This window comes from Enhydra lutris, unplaced genomic scaffold, assembly GCF_002288905.1.
Source record: "Enhydra lutris kenyoni isolate GAN:26980312 unplaced genomic scaffold, ASM228890v2 scaffoldscaffold122, whole genome shotgun sequence".
In the NCBI taxonomy this organism is placed as follows: Eukaryota; Metazoa; Chordata; class Mammalia; order Carnivora; family Mustelidae; genus Enhydra; species Enhydra lutris.
The window spans coordinates 100,561-121,141 of NW_019154206.1; the positions used below are offsets into that span (position 1 = coordinate 100,561).

At 44.3% G+C, this 20,581-nt stretch overlaps 1 protein-coding gene across 1 annotated transcript in view; it reads right to left on the reverse strand.

Moving 5' to 3' along the window:
- Window positions 1-494: 494 nt before the first annotated feature.
- LOC111139854 (zinc finger protein 671-like) overlaps window positions 495-20,581 on the reverse strand; it is a 72,691-nt gene continuing 52,604 nt past the window's right edge. Inside the window, exons 1-3 of the mRNA XM_022492268.1 lie at window positions 4,169-5,258; window positions 3,287-3,409; window positions 495-2,446 (exon numbers count right to left, since the gene is read on the reverse strand). Coding sequence (XP_022347976.1) covers window positions 1,239-2,446; window positions 3,287-3,409; window positions 4,169-4,202 — 1,365 coding nt within the window. The 5' untranslated portion in view covers window positions 4,203-5,258 and the 3' untranslated portion in view covers window positions 495-1,238. Of the gene's footprint in view, window positions 2,447-3,286; window positions 3,410-4,168 lie in introns of the transcript that reaches the window.

Genomic DNA, 20,581 nt, shown 5'->3' on the forward strand with positions numbered 1-20,581 from the left:
ATGGGGACAAGAGACCAAACTCACTCTGCTCTCAGATGCACTGGAGGTTGTCACAACCCCCTTCCTACGGTTACTTAGGGACTCACGAATTGAAGGCTGCCATGACAGGTCTCCCAAAGCTCCTAAGGCTTTCCTAGAAGACTTTGGGTGGCAACACAAATTAGGCCAAACCTGGCATGACAGTTTCTCTCTGCCATCATCGTGTCCCGAGACATGGAAAACTGGGGCCTCCCATAAACTTTATCCTTTCATGTTGGTAGAACACAGGTGTGTCCTCAACACACTCCACACAATGAGCAGAACCCTCCAGATTAAAAGCAGCTCAAAGTGGGGCGGCGCCTGGACGGCTCAGTCAATTAAGTGTCTGCCTTCGGCTCAGGTCATGATCCCAGGATCCTGGGATCGAGCTCCATGTTGGGCTCCCTGCTCAGCGGAAAGCCTGCTACTCCCTCTCGCTCTGCCCCCCCCACCCCACTCAGACTCTCTCTCTCTAATAAATAAATAAAATCTTGAAAAAAATAAAAATAGCTCAAGAATAAGCCCTTTATTATTGCACTCACACACGAGTGATGTGAGGTATGTGCTTCCAGGGCTGAAGGCCATGAGACCACACACATCCACAGTGAGCATCACATGAGATGAGAAAGTCCATGAGGATAAATCTTTGCAAGCTACCTGGAAAACCCATCTTGTGTGCTGATTTTTTCCATGCCTAACCCAGACAAAAGTAAGGAAATGAGCCCCCCCATGGACCATGGAGGCCGATCATGACTCCTTCTAGGGACTGTGGAGACAGCACAGGTCCTCCTGCCTAAGCATGCTGGAGTGACCGACACGCACCGCAGGATTCGGGCAGACGGTAGTAGTGGGATGGCTTTTAGCACTGACAAAGGGCCTTGGCAATTTACAATACGCACACAGGTCCTGATATCACTGATGTACCAGGCACTTACAAGGAACCTCCCCAGCGCAGAGGTTCATATGTGTGAGGTACCACTTCTGAACGATGGTGCCCTCACAAAGCCTACTCTCGCAGCTCCTCTCTGGCGAGAGCTGCTACACTGAACAAGGAGATGGCACATTCCCTGTACTGCTGAGGCCTTTGTCTGGTGTGGATTTTCCAGGGCTGGATAAAGTTTGGTCCTTGGTAAAGGCTGTCCTAGGTCTGCTGCCAGGAATTCGCAAATGGATAGTAAGTTGGGGTAATGGCTAAAGGATTTCCCGCAACTGCTATGGTATTAAGGCTTTTCTCCAGTATGAATCTTCTGATGGAGAACAAGTGTGTGTTTGCGGTTAAACTCTTTCCCGCATTTGCTGCACACGTAGGGCCGTTCTCCAGTATGAACTTTCCAGTGCCGAATGAGATTTGGCCTTTGGGTAAAGGCTTTCCTACATCTGCTGCACTCATAAGGATTCTCTCCAGAGTGAACCTTCTGGTGCTGAATGAGTTTAGAGATGCAGCTAAAGGCTTTCCCACATCGGCTGCACTCATAATCACTGCTGTGAATTCTCCAGTGTACATTAAGGTGGGAACTTTGGCTAAAGGCCTTCCCACATTTGCTGCACTCATAAGGCCTTTCTCCAGTGTGAGTCCTTTGGTGCAGAACAAGTGTGTGTTTGCGGCTGAACTCTTTCCCACATGTACTGCATACATAAGGCCTTGCCCCTGTGTGCACTTCTTGGTGTCTAATGAGGTTGGACTTACTACTAAAGAATTTTCCACAATTACTGCACTGGTCGAGTCTTTCACCAGTGTGAACTCGCCTGTGTTCAATCAGGCCAGAGACCTGTCTAAAGAATTTCCCACATTCACTGCACTCATAAGGCCTTTCTCCAGTGTGTATGGTCTCATGTTTAAAAAGGTCACAGCTTTGGCTAAAGAATTTCCCACATTTGCTGCACTCATAAGGTCTTTCTCCAGTATGGATTCTCTGGTGCCGAGTAAGCGTGTCTTTGCGGGTAAACAATTTCCCACATTCGAAGCACCTGTGATGCTGCTGTCCAGGGTGAAGGGCTCCCCCAGGCCTCGTCCTCTTGTGGGGCCTCGTCCTAATATGGGAGACCTGGTGCTGAAGAAGGTCTGAGGTGGCTGGAAAGTCCCTTCTACCCTCACTGTGTGTACAGGTCTTCTCTGGCACATAGAATCCACAGCTTTTCACAGAGCCACTGTCCTCGTCTCTTCTGAAGGGTTTCTCTGCAGTGTGGTGCTGATGGACGTTTGCCCTGAGCCCAGGAGGCTTCCAACAGGCCCCACCACTGTGTGGTTCCAGCCTGGCTTCCTCCCTCTGGTATTCAGTCGGGTATAAGATTTCTTTCAATATTGAGCCAGATACATCCCAGTGATGGAGCTTCAGACCTGCCACTGGAGTCCTGACTGGTGACACTCCTTCTAAAGAAACACTCTGCTCAGGGGACATGGCCTCATCCTCCACCGCAGACCAACCACCTGAAAGCAGAGAAGTACTGCTGACATGCATGTCACACTTACTGGGAGGGGCGACCGCATTGTTAATATGTATGCGACACACCCAGGAGTACCTCAGTGGGGCCGTTTATAGGACAAGAAAGGTGGGGAAGGTTGAGGAATGGGTTGCAATGCAGAACTGAGTCTCCAAAGGTCAATGAATGAAGGGAGCCTTCTGAGGACAAGGATATGTGGACAGAGAACAGCAAGTGGCTTCAGTAGGTCTCTGGCTGTGGAGATGGGAGAGTGCTATGCAGAAGGGCACGCGCAAGCCCAGGAAGACCCACTAACAAGTGTGTAGCTGGGGCTCAAGGGTTATTTATTTATTTATTTTTCTTTATTTAAAGATTTTTATTTATTTATTTGACAGACAGATCACAAGTAGGCAGAGAGGCAGCAGAGAGAGAGAGAGAGGAGGAAGCAGGCTCCCTGCTGGGCAGAGAGCCCGATGCGGGGCTCAATCCCAGAACCCTGGGATCATGACCAGAGCTGAAGGCAGAGGCTTTAACCACTGAGCAACCCAGGCGCCCCTCAAGGGTCATTTAAGGGGGTGTGCACATCTCATGACACGTTAAATGTAGGCCAATGTGGCAGAACAATGCAATCCCAGCGGCGGGTGGGGGTGGCCTGGATGCCGGGCAGATGGAACACGGCAGGGGCCTAGAAGCAGAGAGGAGATAAGCTGCAGTATCAAGAATAGGGAAGGATGGGTAGAAATACAGTGTAGCCAGCAGCCTTGAAGCCAAACATTGGTATGAAAAGTTAGTACTGCTAGTTTTGAATCCAACCTTGATATCATGCCCTTCCCTCGCATCCACTCACCAGGTCCAGGTCCCTTCTGAGTCTTCCTTTCTGTGGCTGGAGCCATATCCACCTGGTCAGCTATCTGGGGATCTGCCCTCTGCTCCACTGGGGTGACTAAGTGCGATCTGGAGGATGTAATTCCTAAGAGAGACAAATGACAGGTGAGCAGCCACTACTGGCCAGAGCAAGGCATCCTATGAGACTCCGTAAGTTAAAAAAAATTATTACCAAAACAAAACAAAAAAACACAACCTTGGCAGTGGGGTGGGGGAGGGCGCCTGGGTGGCTCAGTTGGTTGAGAGTCTGACTCGGTTTCAGCTCAGGTCATTATCTCAGGGTCGTGGTATCAAGCCCTACGTTGGGCTTTGCACTCAGCATGGAGTCTGCTTGGGATTCTCTCCCTTTCCTTCTGCCCCTTGCCCCACTCATGCTCTCTCTGTCTGTCTAAAATGAATAAATAAAATCTTTACAAAAAATTTTTTTAAACCTTGAAGGACGGTTTTGGAGGAACTGCCCAAAGATACCCGTAAGTAGTGACTACGTGAGTACCTGTAACTCCTGGTACAATTAAGCTCCAGAAAATGTCCCCTAGAGAAAGGGAGCAGAACCTTAGGCATAGCAGTGCCATCATTCTGGACAGATTCACCAGGCCCCCAAAAGGAGCACGACTAGGGGATCCATTGGGCAAACCACACCTCATGCCTCTCAACCCTTCACTGCAAGGCTTCAGGACTGGCTCGCTAGGAGATGAGAACACTCCATACAGCGCAAACCAGGCACCCACAGCCGCTACTCCAGGAAACCTGTCAAGGAAGCAGCGCCTATGACCTGCCCATGGGAAGGACAGAGCAGACCCTGGAGAAAAAGAAAAAGCAGATGGGATTGGCATGCAGACTTTACCCAGTGAGGCTAAAAGTGCAAAGTTCTCCAGCATCACATCCTAATATAAAAGTCTCTGAGAATCATCAAGGAGCATCCATTCTTCCCGGGAGAAGGACACAAAAATGTCCTCAGAGATCACACAGACCTGCAATGACATGGCCAGCATGGTCCAGGAAGTCTCTTGACTGAGTATCCCCACTCTGTCTACCCACAACAACGTCATGCTCACTCTCTTCCCCACGTGCCAGCCAATCCCCCGGGGGGACCCTAAATCATGCCAGGACATAAGCCCGGCTCCCTGTTCTCACGGAAGTCCCTGGGAACAGGGCTGCAGGACCATCAGTTCCCACTCCTATTGTGCACATCACTTCTCAGACTACACCTCTCACGCAGCTTCTGTTACCCACCACGACTCTTCTCCCCCATACCACAGACAGCACACCAGACTCCTCACATGTCGCTCTGCACACAGCGTGGAGAGAATGCTTGGCAATACCAAGCATTTAACTGGGATCCCATCCTGCCCCAAACCTCCAGTGGTCCCAACTGCCAAAGGAAAGCCCCCAGTCCTGCTTGAAGACCTCCCGATCTGGACCTTCTCTTCAGTCTCAGGCACCCAGGACTACACGCATATTTCAGGTACCCTCAGCCTTCTTCCAGTTCTCCACTTCACACTCATAGTTTGCTGTAGCTGCTGTGACAAATCATTACCAGCTCTGCAGCATACATGAACAAAAATTTTTCTTCTTACAGTTGTAAAGATTATAAATCCAAAATGGGATTCACCAGGATAAGATCAAGATGTCATCAGGATCGTGTTCCTTCTGGCAGTTCTACAAAAAAAAAAAATCTTTCTTTATCTTTCCCGATTTCTCAAGACCTTCTGCATTCCTTGACTCCCTGCCCCTTCTTCAACTTCAAAGCCAGCAATTATTATCACTCTGATGTGTTTACTTCCTGAAATCTTCTCTGACTCTATCCTCCTGCAAATACACTGGGCCCAGTGGTAATCTCTTCGTGTTGTTAATATACTTAATCACACACATAAAATCCCTTTTGCCACATGGGGTAACACAGCCAGAGGTTCAAGGGATTAGACCATGGATGGCTGGGGTGCCTGGGTGGCTCAGTGGGTTAAAGCCTCTACCTTCTGCCCAGGTCATGATATCAGGGTCCTAGGATCGAGTCCCGCATCTGGCTCTCTCCGCTCAGCGGAGAGCCTGCTTCCCCCCTCCCTCTGTCGACTCTCTGCCTACTTGTGATCTTTCTCTGCTGCATACATAAATAAAATCTTTTAAAAAAATGTAAACTAATGTTAAAAAAAAAAAAGAACATGGATGGTGTGGGAAGCCATTATTTTATCTATTATACACATGCTGTGCCCTCACAGTCTGACCTTCCTATCCCCACCTAATCCTCTGAACATCCATTTGACAACTGATGTCGCCCGTTCGGTTGCCCGCCGCGGCATGTTCACAACTATGAGTCTTCTCTGCCTCCCCCCCACCTCCCACAACGCACTTTGGTAAACAAAACAGGCCCGAGTAAAGTAACAGAAAACACAACCTGTTCTGCCCCCTTCGTAGCAATCACTCTGACACAGCTCATCAATACTCATTGGAACTACAGGCCTAGTCTCCTTGGATCTCCTGCGGTGTGACCACATATAAATATAGCATTCTTCCAGTTATAAAATAAGCCATGGGGTGAAAAGTATAAGAAATACAGTCAATAATATTGTAATAATTTTGTACAGTGACTACACTTATCTTGCTGAGCATTCATAACGTATTTAACTATTAAATCACTACTGTGAAAATTAACAAGGGAAACCTCACTAAAATGGACTTGGGAGGTGCGGGAAGGGGGTGCCTGACCACTCAGCGGCATCTGCAAACACAAGAGGAGACAGACCTCGCACATGGAAACCGCTATCCTATCCCATAAGGGAGAAAGGCTTTCCTCAACCTCGTCCCAACAGCCCAGCCAATGAGAGAGCATCACAGTTCTCAGCCCAACCAATGTGAGAGGATCACACTCTCAGCCCACCCAATGAGAGAGGAGCACAGCTCTCAGCCCAGCCAATGGGAAGCAACTATCCTTCAAACTCCCAGATTACTTCAGCGGCCTTTTTGTAAGAACCTTCCCAGCTTCCCCCTTTCCCCTAAGAAGCGGATTGCTCTCCTCTGTTTGGGAGACTTGCAGATGGTTTTGCCATAGTGTGCCTGACTCGCAGTTCTCCTGCCAGTCCCAAATAAACCCATCTCCTGCTGACAAAATAACTGGCAGTTTTATTTTTACGGTTAACACTATACTGTACACCTGAAACTAATACGTAACTGTACTTCGACTAAGATTATTAAAATAAATAAAAATAAAGTGTTTTTTTTTAAACGAATAAATACAAACATAACACACACCTCTGCAACAACCAGCAGAAGCCAAACCACAAGCACTGCAGCAACTGACCCGGAGCGACAAGAGCCAGTAGAAAGCGCCATCTTCCCGAACTTCTGTGCCTGCTTCTCATCTGGGCCAGTCAGCTTTCCCACCGCCTTGCCTGCCTCTAAGTCTCAGCCAAAGTGATGGTGCCAGCAAGCTCTAAATCAATAGCCTTTGCTTGTTCCCCGCTGGGTGGGCTTCTTTTATTTCCACCCCGCTGCCACCAGCACCCCAGCCCTCCACCATCTTCCGCAGTCTGCAGCAGGGGAGCCTGCTGAGCCCGCTCCAAGCTCCGCATGGCTCCCGCCACCCTCAGAACAGAGGCTGAGCTCACCCTTTTGGCTTCGATCCTGGCCCTCTGCTGTCTCCACCCGAAAGGAATGAGACCTGTGGTGTGTTGAACACAGCTCAGCCTCACCTCCAAGCGCCTCGACCTGCCTACGATGGGTTTATCTCTCTGGGTCCTGTTGGGGAATCTCTCCACGTAACTGCTTGTTTGGATTGAGTCCATGTCCTCAGGGCCCACAGACTTAATTCCGTGGACGGAATGAAGGAAGACGAATCCCATCTGGAGGAAGGTGAGCACACAGCCATGAGCTCAGTCCTTCCTGGAGCCTGTGGATAAAACAGGAGCAGCAGCACAATGGCTGGAGTTGGAGATGCTAGTGCTCCCCGTGGTCACTCTACACCCCTAGCAACCAACATACCACATGGGGCTCTAATAATCTTACAGCACAGGGGCAAGAAAAGCGGTAGCCAGAATAGCCACCATGATGGCTGCCATTTGGGCTTGGACCTTGTCGTGGTGTCCAAGGTGTGTGAAGACCTCCGCTTGTGGTGCAAGTGAACTGCTCTGTCTTCCTTGTCTCTTTCATTGTCTCCTCTGGGATGGGGGTGGGGCTCCGGAGTTTTGTGATTCTCCTCTGGAACCAGGTCACACTCACTGGCTTCACCCTGATGTTCTAAGGCAAGTTTGCCACCTCCTTCCCTGTCTTTCTGAATGCCATCAGTGGTCTTCACATCACAGCATCCCCCATCCCTGGGCCCAACCCAGGAAACTTCAGGACCCCCTCCTAAATCTGAGGACATTAGGCTCTACAAGAAAGTGTGTTCAAGACAGGACTTTTCCAGCATGTGACCTCTGGTGGGGGCTGGGGTGGGACAATGACCTTGACACTGCTGCCTCTTAACCACTAACCTTTGTGTGCTTGGCCAGCATCAGCCCAGTGGCCTTATGCAGCTGACTTGTAGGGCCAGGGCCAGGAAGGGTGCCTCTGTGCCACCAGCTGCATAGGCTTAGCCAAGTTACTAGGATGTTGATTTTAGAAGAAGCAACACATTTTAAAATCCTTTTTTTGAATCCTTCTTCCCAGGATGGGAAAAGATGAAAGCAGCTTGGATAACTGTGCCCAGGCTGGCAGCACAACTAAGTGCAGTTCACACCTGTTTTACTGACTGTGTGTCGGGATAGAGGCTGTAGAGTCCCCTGGGTCTCCTGGGGTTGCCCGAAGGGGATCATTCTCGCAGCTAAGCATATCCAATCGGTGCCCATGACTTTCCTCCACAGCTCAAAGGGTCTCTGTGCACCTTTCTGTGCTATAGCTTTGGTCATGTTAGAGAGGCAGAATTTAGGATTCCCTTGATTTCCTGCACAAGGTTTCACACCATTTGACTTAATCTGAACCCTGCCCTCTGGTGGGGGGGGGATGCTTCATGATCTCTGACTAACCGTAGTTTCCCAGCAGTCAGCTGTCCCCTCTGCCTGTGGGAAGCCTGCCTTAACTCTCTGAGCAAATCTCCCAGGTTGGCCCACCTGCCTCCCAATACACAGTCCTCTCTGAAAACAAACCAACAAAACAAAACAACAGAGCCACCACGAAGATGACTCCAGAAGTTCTGCTGTGACTGAAGCACAGACAGAAAAAGACCCCTTCTCCTGGGCCATCACTGGCGGGAAGTTGCCACCTCACAAAGCAGAGCCTTCTGGGTATTGTAGTAACCACCACTCCGAGGGGCTCAGGAAGAAAGCCAGGGTCATCAGCAGGTGGAAGTCGAAGGTACCATTTACTGAAAGCCTAAGGTATGCTGAGCCTGCCAGTTGCTCCCAAGCCATATTTTGTACTCCACACCTCCTTTTCAAGTCTCCAGCAGGTGGACCATGTCCTAAGCCATGAATGAACTGTCTCTGGCTATTTCAGAGGTTCAGGATTTGTGTATCCCAGCCTCAGCCCTCCTAATCTTTTTAAAATATTTATTTATTTGAGAAAGAGAAAAAAGAGAGAGAGAGAATCCACAAGTAGATTGCCCACTGAGTGTGGAGCCCAACCTGGAGCTCAATCCCAGGACCCTGAGATCATGACCTGAGCGAAAACCAAGAGTCAGACACTTACCCGACTGAGCCACCCAGGTGCGCCTCACCCCTCCTAATTTGGGACATGAGGTAAACAGTTTCACCTTGTGATACAAAATAAAAAATGAAGACAAAACTTCCCTGGCAGACCTCTGTGATGATATTTACATGTTCCTCAGACGTAATGCTACATTCTTTAAAATGACAAGAAAAAATAGTACCTACATCTCGGTGATGTTATATATAAACGAACCTCATCACCACAAAACAGGGCTCTCACGCACCCATGCGGTGGAAATGAATCCAGATTGCCTACCTGCAGAGTTAAAGACAGTATCTATCAAAACTCATACCCATACCCAGATTAACAAGTAGCCTTAACAGGAATGGTTAAAAATTTTACAGGATGGCATAGTGTGTACAATCTGTGACATTTAAAATTATTCCAGGAGAAAAGTTATCAAACATACAGAACGCTGTTATACATTTTGAGTAGCCCGCTGCACAAAGGTTATGTTTTTTTAAGCAAGGTAATTCAACATTTACAATTTAAGAAATATTTTTTCCTTTGGAATACATGGTAGCTAAAGAGGATGTCATTTCAAATTTTGTAGCACACTTCTTCTGTATCTTATGTTCAAATTCAGAAATGTTGAACTTGAATTATAACCAATCACATGGTGTTTGGGTTCAAATTGGCAATGGAATCTGGCAGATGGCATCTGACTTCAGGGCCTGAGCTCCAGAGGGAAGCTAACTGGGTTTGCAGCAAGTAATCCCATTCCTGACTATGGTTCCTTGGACAGGAAGCCTCACCTCTCTAAGCCTCCATCTCCTCATCGCTGACATGGGGGAAACAATAGCATCTAAAACACAGGGTGGTTGGAGTTCTTGCCTGGGGAACTACATGCTATCTTCTGGTCATTCTCCCAACACCACTTGAAACCCTTCACATTGGAAGAAAGTAACTCCTGACCACCCACACCCTCTTAATCTGCACTAATGATTCAGAAGGTTCTGGGCGCTCGTCTCCGGTGGGAACCAGAAACTCACCCCCCAAACCTCTCCAACTGTCCTGAGGTAAACTGGGCCTCAGGTGGTCTCTAGTCAATGGATGCTCAGACTGAATTCCTGACCCACACTCACCAGGTTCCACGTCGAAGAGGTCCATATCCTTTAATACTGAAGACCCAAGGGAGTACTGTACACTTCCAGGGAGAAAAAGTGAAACCACCAAATTCTATGGAAAATACCACACCATTTATTTAGGACACCTTTAATTTCTCTCAGCAGAAGTGTTTGTAAGTTTCAACAATGAAGTTTTCAGTAATATTCAGACAACAACTTTGTAGTTTTCAATAAAGTATTTGGAAATGAATGTTAATGTTAATGAAAGAAATTAAACATATTTCATATTCATTCCAAAGAATTTTATTATTTGATGGTACAGAATTGATCTGTAAAAATTTTATCATTCAGTTGTGTTCTACACATTGTTGACCACTAGACTACAGTTCACTCACATCTGTATCTACCTCCTACATGTGTACTTACACATTTATGTAAAGGGAGAGAACCTACACATAGCACTGTTATTCACTTATGCTAGTTATTTTTCTGCACAAATTGATTTTTCTTAAGCTGCTAATATGTTAGATAACATTCTTTGTCATCTAAAATTAAAGCAACCTGGCATGACTGAAATACATCTCTCTTCGTTATAGTGTACAGTACATTTATACACTGCTGAATGTTATTAATATAGTCTTAGTACTATTTCTGTCTATATTTGTGAGGTTAGTTCTAGCAAAAATTTCAGATGAATTAGAACTGTCTTTACATTCTACTACGTGTTCGATGAATTCCTAAATTTATTTATTTATTTATTTATTTTAAAGATTTTATTTATTTATTTGACAGAGAGATCACAAGCAGGCAGAGAGGCAGGCAGAGAGAGAGGAGGAAGCAGGCTCCCCGCTGAGCAGAGAGCCCGATGCGGGGCTCGATCCCAGGACTCTGAGATCATGACCTGAGCTGAAGGCAGCGGCTTAACCCACTGAGCCACCCAGGCGCCCCTAATTCCTAAATTTAAATGTGTATATATTTTCATAGGTCTGATAGCCACTTGGGTTCCCCCTTCCATTGACCACTCATATTTTGTCCATTTAGACAAGAGTCTTATTTCTTGCTCTGATTAATACGATTTCTCTGTATGAACTATGTGTTGATCCCTTCACAATGTTAGACATTGGCGATACCTCCTCTCACCTTTTTTCTAAATTCCAGTATAATTAACAAAGTGTTATATTAGTTTCACATGTGCAATATAGTGATCACCAATTCTACACATTACTCAGTGAACATCCTAAGGGTACTCTTAATTCGCTTCAGCTTTTCCACCCATCCCCCACCCACCTCCCATCTGGTAACCACATTTGTTCTCGACATTTAAGGGTCTTGTTTTTGGTTTCATTTTTCTCATTTGTCTGTTTTTTTCCTTAAATTCCACATACAGGGGCACCTGGGTGGCTCAGTGGGTTAAGCCTCTGCCTTCAGCTTGAGTCATGATCTCAGGGGCCTGGAATCGAGCCCCACATCAGGCTCTTTGCTCAGTGGGGAGCCTGCTTCCACCTCTCTCTCTGCCTGCCTCTCTGCCTACTTGTGATCTGTCGAATAAATAAATAAAATCTTTTTAAAAAATTCTACATATGGGGGCGCCTGGGTGGCTCAGTGGGTTAAAGCTTCTGCCTTCGGCTCAGGTCTTGATCACAGGGTCCTGGGATCGAGCCCCGCATCAGGCTCTCTGCTCGGAGGGGAGCCTGTTTCCCTCCCCCTCTCTCTGCTTGCCTCTCTGCCTACTTGTGATCTCTGTCAAATAAATAAATAAAATATATTTTTAAAAAATTCTACATATGACTGAAATTATATGGTATTTGTTTCTCTGATCAGTATCACTTAGCAGTGGACCCAACCACATTATCCCATGTGGCAAAGTTTCATTCTTTTTTATAGCTGAATAATGTATCCTTTGGGGATATATATATCACCTTCCAGCTTGCATTCCCACCAACAGTGCAGAAGGGATCCTTTTCTTCCACAGCCTTATCAACAGCTGTTGTGTTTTTGAATTTGGCCTTTCTGACAGGTGTGAGAGCTCACTGTGGTTTTGATTTTCATTTCCCTGATGATTAGTGATTTTGAGATGGGTCTGTTGGCCATTTGGATGTCTTTGGAGAAATGTCTGTTCATGTCTTCTGCCCATTTTTTAACTAAATTATTTGGGTTTTGGTTTTGAGTTGTGTAAGCTCTTTATATATTTTAGATATTAACCCTTTACGGGACATATCATTTTAAAATATTTTCTTCCATTCAGTAGGTGGTCTTTTTGCTTGGTTGTTTTCTTCGCTCTGCAAAGACTTTTTATTTGGATGTAGTCCCAATATTTTATTTTTGTTTGTTTCCCTTGCATTAGGAGACATATGTAGAAAAATGTTGCCATGGTCGGTCAGAGAAATTACTACCTGCACTCTCTTCCAGGATTTTTATGGTTTTAGGTCTTCCATTTAGGTCTTTCATCCATTTTGAGTTTATTTTTGTGTATGGTGTAAGAATCAGTTACAAATGATCCAGTTTCATTGTTTTCCATACAGCTGTCCAGTTTTCCCAACACCATTTATTGAAAAGACTCGCTTTGGGTATTTGTGCTTCCTTTGCTGAAGGCTAATTGACCATATAATGGTGGGTTTATTTCTGAGCTCTCTGTTCTGTTCTACTGACCTATGTGTCTATTTTTCTGCCAGTACCATAATGTTTTGATTACTAGAGCTTTGTAATAGATCTTGAAATCTGGGATTGTGATACCTCTAGTTTTTTTCTTCTTTTTCAAGATTGCTTTGGCTACTCGGGTCTTTTGTAGTTCCACACAAATTTTAGGATTATTTGTTCTAGTTCTGTAAAAATGCTGTTTGTATTTTTTTTTTAAGATTTTATTTATTTATTTGACAGAGAGATCACAAGCAGGCAGAGAGGCAGGCAGAGAGAGAGGAGGAAGCAGGCTCCCTGCTGAGCAGAGAGCCCGATGCAGGGCTGGATCCCAGGACTCTGAGATCATGACCTGAGCTGAAGGCAGCGGCTTAACCCACTGAGCCACCCAGGCGCCCTTGCTGTTTGTATTTTAATAGGGATTGCATTAAATGTGTAGATTGCTTTAGGCAATAGGGACATTTTAACAATAGTTGCTCTCCCAATTCATGAGCACAGAGTATCTATTTGTTTTGTCATCTTCACTTTCTTTCATCAGTGTTTTATACTTTTCATAGTGCAGGTCTTTTACCTTGTTGGTTAAGTATATCCCTAGAAATTTTGTTATTTTTGGTGCAATTATAATTAGGATTGTTAATTTCTCTTTATGCCACTACATTATTAGTGTATAAAAGTGTAATGGATATGTATCCTGTGACCTTACTGAATTCATTTATCAATTCTAGCAGTTCTTTGGAGGAGTCTTTTGGGTTTTCTATATAAAGTGCCATATCCTCTGCAAATAGTGAAAGTTTTGCTTCTTCCTTAAACAATTTGGCTGCCTTTTATTTTTGTTGTCTGATTGCTTTTTTTAGGACTTCCAGTACAATGCTGAATAAAAGTGGTGACACTGGACATCCCTGTCTTGCTCCTGATCTTAGGGGGAAAGCTCCCAGTTTTTCACCACTGAGTATTAGTGTGGGTTTTCCATATATGGCCTTTTATCATGTTGAGGTATATTTCCTCTAAAACTACTCTGTTGAGAATTTTTATCAAGAGTGGATGTTTAGGGACGCCTGGGTGGCTCAGTTGGTTAAGCAGCTGCCTTCGGCTCAGGTCATGATCCCAGCGTCCTGGGATCGAGTCCCACATCGGGCTCCTTGCTCAGCAGGGAGCCTGCTTCTCCCTCTGCCTCTGCCTGCCATTCTGTCTGCCTGTGCTTGCTCTCTCTCCCTCTCTCTCTCTCTGACAAATAAATAAATAAAATCTTAAAAAAAATTAAAAAAAAAGAGTGGATGTTTATTTTGTCAAGTACTTTTTCTACATCTATTCAAAGGATTGTGTGGTTTTTATCCTATTTCTTGTTGATATGATGTATCACACTGATTGATTTGTGAATAAAGAACCCCCTTGCATCCCAGAAATACATTCCATTTGATCACAGTGAATGGTACTTTTAATGTTTGGTTGGATTCAGTTTGCTAGCATTTTCTTGAGAATTTTTGCATCTATGTTCAGAAATATTGGCCTGTAGTTCTCTTTTTCTGTAGTGTCTTTATCTAGACTGAGTACCAGAGTAATACCAGCCTTGTAAAATGAATGTGGAAGCTTTCCTTTCTCTCCTATTTTTTTTTTAATAGTTTAAGAAGAGGAAGAGCAGGAAGCCTGCTTCTCCCTCTTCTTTCAGTGTTTGGTGAACTCACCTGAGAAGCCATCTGGCCCTAGACTTATGTTTGTTAGGAGGTGTTTTTTTTTTTTTCTTTTTAAAGATTTTATTTATTTGACAGAGAAAGAGCACAAGCAGGGGGAGCAGCTGGCAGAGGAAGAGAGAGAAGCAGGTTTCCCAGCTGAGCAAGAAACTTGACATGGGGCCTGATCCTGGGACCTGGGAACATGACCAGAGCCACCCAGGCGCCCCAATGTGAGATTTTTGATTACTGATTCAATTTCATTGCTGGTAATCTGTGTGTTCAAATTTTCTATTTCTTCCTGATTCAGTTTTGGGAGGTTATATGGTTCTAGTAATTTATCCATTTCCTCTAGATTGTCCAATTTATTGACATATGTTTCTTTTTTTTTTTTAAGATTTTATTTATTTATTTGACAGACAGAGATCACAAGTAGGCAGAGAGGCAGGCAGAGAGAGAGGAAGAAGCAGGCTCCCCGCTGAGCAGAGAGCCCGATGCGGGGCTCGATCCCAGGACCCTGGGATCATGACCTGAGCCGAAAGCAGAGGCTTTAACCCACTGAGCCACCCAGGCGCCCCTTGACATATGTTTCATAATATTCCTATAATCCTTTGTATTTCTGTGGTGTTGGTTTTTATTTCTCTTTTTCCAATTTTGATTCTGTTTGAGTCCTCTTTTTAATTTAATTTTATTTTTGATGAGTGTGGCTAAAGGTTTATCAGTTCTATTCATCTTTTCAAAGAAGTAGCTCCTGGTTTCATTGATTATTGTTTTTAATTTCTATTGTATTCCTGCTCTAATTTTTATCATTTCTTTCTTTCTACTGATCTGGGGTTCCTTTTGCTCTTTTTCTAGCTCCTTTAGGTGTTAAGGTTAGGTTTGAGATTTTTCATGCTGCTTGAGGTAGGCCTGTATTGCTATAAAATTCCCAATTAGGACAGCTTTTGCCACATCTCAAAGATCTGAGACTGCTGTTTTCATTTTCATTTGTCTCCATGTATTTTGTTATTTCTTCTTTGACTTCTTGATTGACTGATTCATTGTTTAGTAGGATGTTATTTAACCTCCATGTATTCATGTTCTTTTTTTTTAAAGATTTTATTTATTCGTCTGAGAGAGACAGAGAGCGCACAAGCAGGGGGAGAAGCCGACTCCCTGCTGAGCTGGGAGCCCATCATGCGGCTCCATCCCAGGATCTTGAGATCATGACCTGAGCTGAAGGCAGATGCTCAACCATCTGAGCTACCCATTTGTGGCTTTACAGACTTTTTCTGTATTTGTGTTCCTGTATTTGTCTTCTTTACAGGTTCTTTCTTGTGGTTTATTTCTAGTTTAATAGCATTGTGATCAGAAAAGATGCATGGTATGACTTTAATCTTTTGGAATTTGTTGAGACTTGTTTGGTGGCCTAGCTCGATCTATTCTGGGTAACATTCCACATGCAATTGAGAAGAATGTATATTCTGTTGTTTCAGGATGAAATGTTCTGAATATATGTTAGTTACATCTGGTCCAAAGTATCATTCAATGTCACTGTTTCCTTGACTTTGTTCAGATGATCTGTCCACTGATGTAATTAGGGTGTTAAAGTCCCCTACTGTTATTGTATTACGATTAGTTACTCCTTTACGTTTAACTGCTTTATGTATTTGGGTGTTCACACATTGGGTTCATAAATAATTAAAATTACTATATCTTGTTGTTGGATTGTTCTAATTATACAGTGCCCTGCTTTGTCTCATTACAGTCTTTGTTTTAAAGCCTAATTTTTCTGACATAAGTATTGGTACCTTAGCTTTCTTTTCATTTCCATTTCCATGATGAATGCCTTCCCGTCCCTTCCCTTTCAACCTGCATGTATTTGGGGTCATAACTGAGCCTCTTGCAGGCAGTGTATACATGGGTCTTACTTTTTTACCCAATCCATCACCTTATTTCTTTTGATTGAAGCATTTGGTCCATTTACATTCACAATAATTGTTGATAGTTACTGCCATTTTGTTACTTATTTTGTAATTATTTTTGCAGTCCTTCTCTGTTCCTTTCTTCCCTTGCTTTCCACTCTCATTGTTTTCTGGCTTTTAGTGATACACTCAGATTTGTCTTCCCTCCCTTTTTTGCATATCTATTACTGGTTTTTGATTTGCGGTTTCCATTAGGTTTGTATATAATATTTTATCCATATAACACTCTATATTAAGCTGATAGTCACAAATCTGAACCCATTCTCTTTTTTTAAAGATTTATTTATTTATTTGACAGAGAAAGAGAGCAAGCTAGAGAGGGAACAAAAGCAGGGGGAGTAGGAGAGGGAGAAGTTGGCTTCCCACAGAGCAAGGAGCCTGATGTGGTGCTTGATCCCAGAACCCTGGGATCATGACCTGAGCCAAGGGCAGATGCTTAACAACTGAGCCACCCAGGCGTCCCTTCCTCCACCCCACATTTTAAGTCTATGGTGTTGTACTTTGTATCCTATTGTGAATCTCTTTACTGATTTTTATAGCTATATTTAATTGTACTGCTGTTGATCTTCCTACTTTTCTTACTCCTGTTTATAGTTTTTCCTTTCCACTTAGAGTTCCCTTCAACATTTCTTCTAGGGCTGATTTACTGCTTGTGTATTCCTTATGAAGAAAAGTTTCTGTCGTGCCCTGCAGTGCGATGTCACCTTTTCACCAGAACCTGGTGCTTCAGTAGCATCTCCTACGTGTGTTATGTGCACCCTACTGTTGTGGCTGAGCCACTTTTGCCTTCAGTTCAGCCACCTGCAACGGCTCTCTCCCCGTTGCAGGCAGGGTTTGGTCCCTGTACTGTTAAATGGGCAGTGCAGGGCCACCCTGGGTTTGAGTTGAGTCAGACCAGGCATCTGAGTCAGACTCAGGCACTGAACAGCAAGACACTCTGTGTTGTCCTGAGAGGCTTTCACTGGTGGGTGTAGCCTGCAATCAGCCCAAATGCCTGCCCCCAACCCTGTGATGGGGCCGCAGTCAAACTCTTGTGTGTGCTTATCTTCCCTTCTCCCCAGGACAGAAGTCACTTTGCAGTGGTGCTGGCCCTGTCCAGACCACCTGCACACTGCCACACTTGAGGCACCGCTTCTGATAGAGTCCCGCAGAAAGCATGTTGGAGGGGAAGGGATGGGACTGCTGGAGAATGCAAGCATGTTAGCAAGGTCTGTGCTGTTCCACTTGTGGGAGAGGACCCAAAGTCACTTTGGAGAACTGCAGAGCGGGGTCCACAGGAGAACCTGGCACACATGGTACTAGGAGGGTTTTCACTGGTCTGCTGTGGCAGGGGACCTGCAGCCACTTTGGATGGACTCCAGTAAGGCTGGATTACAGAGGGTGGGGGGGGGCATGCCAATGCCAAGTGAGGTGAAGAGGGTTCATTCTGCAGTGGTCCTGCAGGTGTCCATGTTTCTAGCCTAGCGGTGGAGGTGAAGGAAATGGCACCTGACAACTCTTATTCTTTGAGAAGTCACCTAAAAATCCCTGCCCCTCCAGCACGTGTTCTGAAACCAGAAAATAAATCTCGTTTCAGTATACATCCGGCATTTTTCCAACTGCTGCCTCTATGCTGTATCTCAGTGGTGCTGTTTTTATGCATCTCTTCATGGGCAGGGACTCCATTTCCTATCACCCTCCAAAGCCACCAATTTTTTAAAGGTCCAGGTATTAAGCACCCTGATTTTAAGAACTCAAGAAGTTAAGCCCTTCTGGTTTTCAAAGTCGAATATGATGGGTATAAAGTTTTCCAGTGTGAGTTCCTGGTGCCCTGGGTACCTGGTGTGGGGTCTGCTTCTCTCCATTCTCTGTGCCTGCAGTGTCCCTCCCGTCCGCAGATAGTCTTGTGGGTCAGTTTGGTTCCCTGCCCTTCCTACCCTTTTTGATGTGGCCTCTTCTCTACATTTACCTGTGGGGAATCTGTTCTCCCAGTCTTTGGATTGTTTTCTGGTTTATTTACACTAAGGTATATATTACCTAGGTATCCACGGGACAAGGTGAGCTCAGGATCCTCCTACTCTGACATCTTCCACAGAAGAAAAACCTCTTTCAATCTCTTTTTTTTTTTTTTTTAAAGATTTTATTTATTTACTTGACAGAGATCAGAAGTAGACAGAGAGGCAGGCAGAGAGAGGGAGGGAAGCAGGCTCCCCGCTGAGCAGAGAGCCCGATGCGGGACTCGATCCCAGGACCCTGAGATCATGACCTGAGCCGAAGGCAGCGGCTTAACCCACTGAGCCACCCAGGCGCCCCTCTTTCAATCTCTCTTAACTCTTAAATTTTGGCTGTCATGAGCTTTATGAAATAGAAGTCGTCAACTCTAATAGCAATGTTTATCCATTTTCCATATGTTTTCTTTTTAGCTCTATATTCAAATCACCCTTGCCTATTTTACAAAACTATGCTCCCAGTTTATTCTCTACTGCTTTCCCTTATGTCTTTACTTTTTGATAACTTAAAAGTTCTGTAAAGTTTCAATATCTGTGTTTTTGCTGTTACAGAGAATATATTCTGTATAATTCAATTTTAAACTTACTGAAATTTATTTTATGCCCAGCATTTAGTTTATCTTGGTGAATAATCCATGTGTAGGTGAGAAGAATGTGCATTCTGCTGCAATATGGAGCAATGTTTTATGCATATCTATTGAATCAAGTTAGCTGATGATATTGGTGGTGTCTTCTATATCCTTACTGTTTTGGGGTCTATTCTATTAATTAATAATTTGGGGGGGGCTGCTGGCTAGCTCCACTGGTAGACCATGCACCCCTTGATCTCGGGGTTTTGAGTTCAAGCCCCACTTTGGGCATGGAGATTACTTAAAAAAAATAATAGGGGCACCTGGGTGGCTCAGTTAGTTAAGCCTCTGACTCTTGGTTTCCACTCAGGTCGTGATCTCAGGATCAAGGAATCAAGCCCCAAGTCAGGCTCTGAGCTCAGCCAAGTCTGCCTGAGATTCTCTCTCCCTTTCCCTCTGCCCCTCCCACTTGTGTGTGCTTTCTGTCTCCTTTAGGAAAAAATAAAAATGGAAAAAAATATTTTAAAAGAATCTTTGAAGGCTTATTCTTATGTACAAATACATTTTGCATTCTTACATTTTCTTGATTAAATTTTATCTAATATTTTAAATGTCCTTATGTTATCTTTGGTAATATTACTTTCCCTAAATCTGACAATTTCTTATATTAATATAATCACTCCAACCCTCTTCTTAGTATTTGTGTGTTACCTCATTCCACTCCTTTTAGCTTTTCTCTATTTTTGTAATGAAGGATCATTTATTACAGACTGCACAGAGTTTGCCTATGCATTTAATACAGTATGACAATCTATAATTCAAATATATAAAATATTTAAAGTAAAAAACTGAAAAGAATTGTGGGTACAAACGTATAAGTTACTTGCTCTTGCCTATTCTCTCAGAGAGAAATCGGAGAATAACCATATAGGTGATATTAAGAATATAATATTCAGGGGTACCTGGGTGGCTCAGTGGGTTAAGTTTCTGCTTTCGGCTCAGGTCATGATCTCAGGGTCCTGGGATCGAGCCCTGCATCGGGCTCTCCACTGGGTGAGGAGCCTGCTTCCCCCTCTCCCTCTGCCTCCCTGCTTGTGATTTCTCTCTCCATCAAATAAATAAAAATTTTTTTTTAAAAAAAAACAGAATATAATATTCAAAAAAAGAATGTAACATTCACAAGATAATCATTTTGGTTTTTCATCACTGAGCATTTAAACACATTCACTAAGGCAAAAATAAAGCCACAACACAGATTAAAAGTTTTCTGAATTCTCTATGAACATAGGTGTATTTACCAGGTCAGTGTGATACTGTGATTCACAAGAAATATATATTTGATCTTTGTCCCTGTTTCTGGTACAGAGCTTCTAAAACCATTGGAATTTCCTAAATGATGAGAGAAAAGATGTCTTTTCTTTTGTTAATGAGGTGACTTTTGGAAGGCATCTAAGTAAGGATGAGGGTTGGTTGCCAAGAGAACCAACCATATGATTGGAGGGTTGGAAGTTTAGTCCTACCCCGACCTCTGGAGATCTGAATGGCTCGAGACTGAGTTCAATCAATCATTAACTGCTGAGGATTTAATCAATCATGCCCATATAATGAAACCTCCATAAAACCCCAAAAAGACAGGGTTCAGAACGCTTCCAGGTTGGTGAACAAGTGGAGATTCAGGGAGAGCAGTGT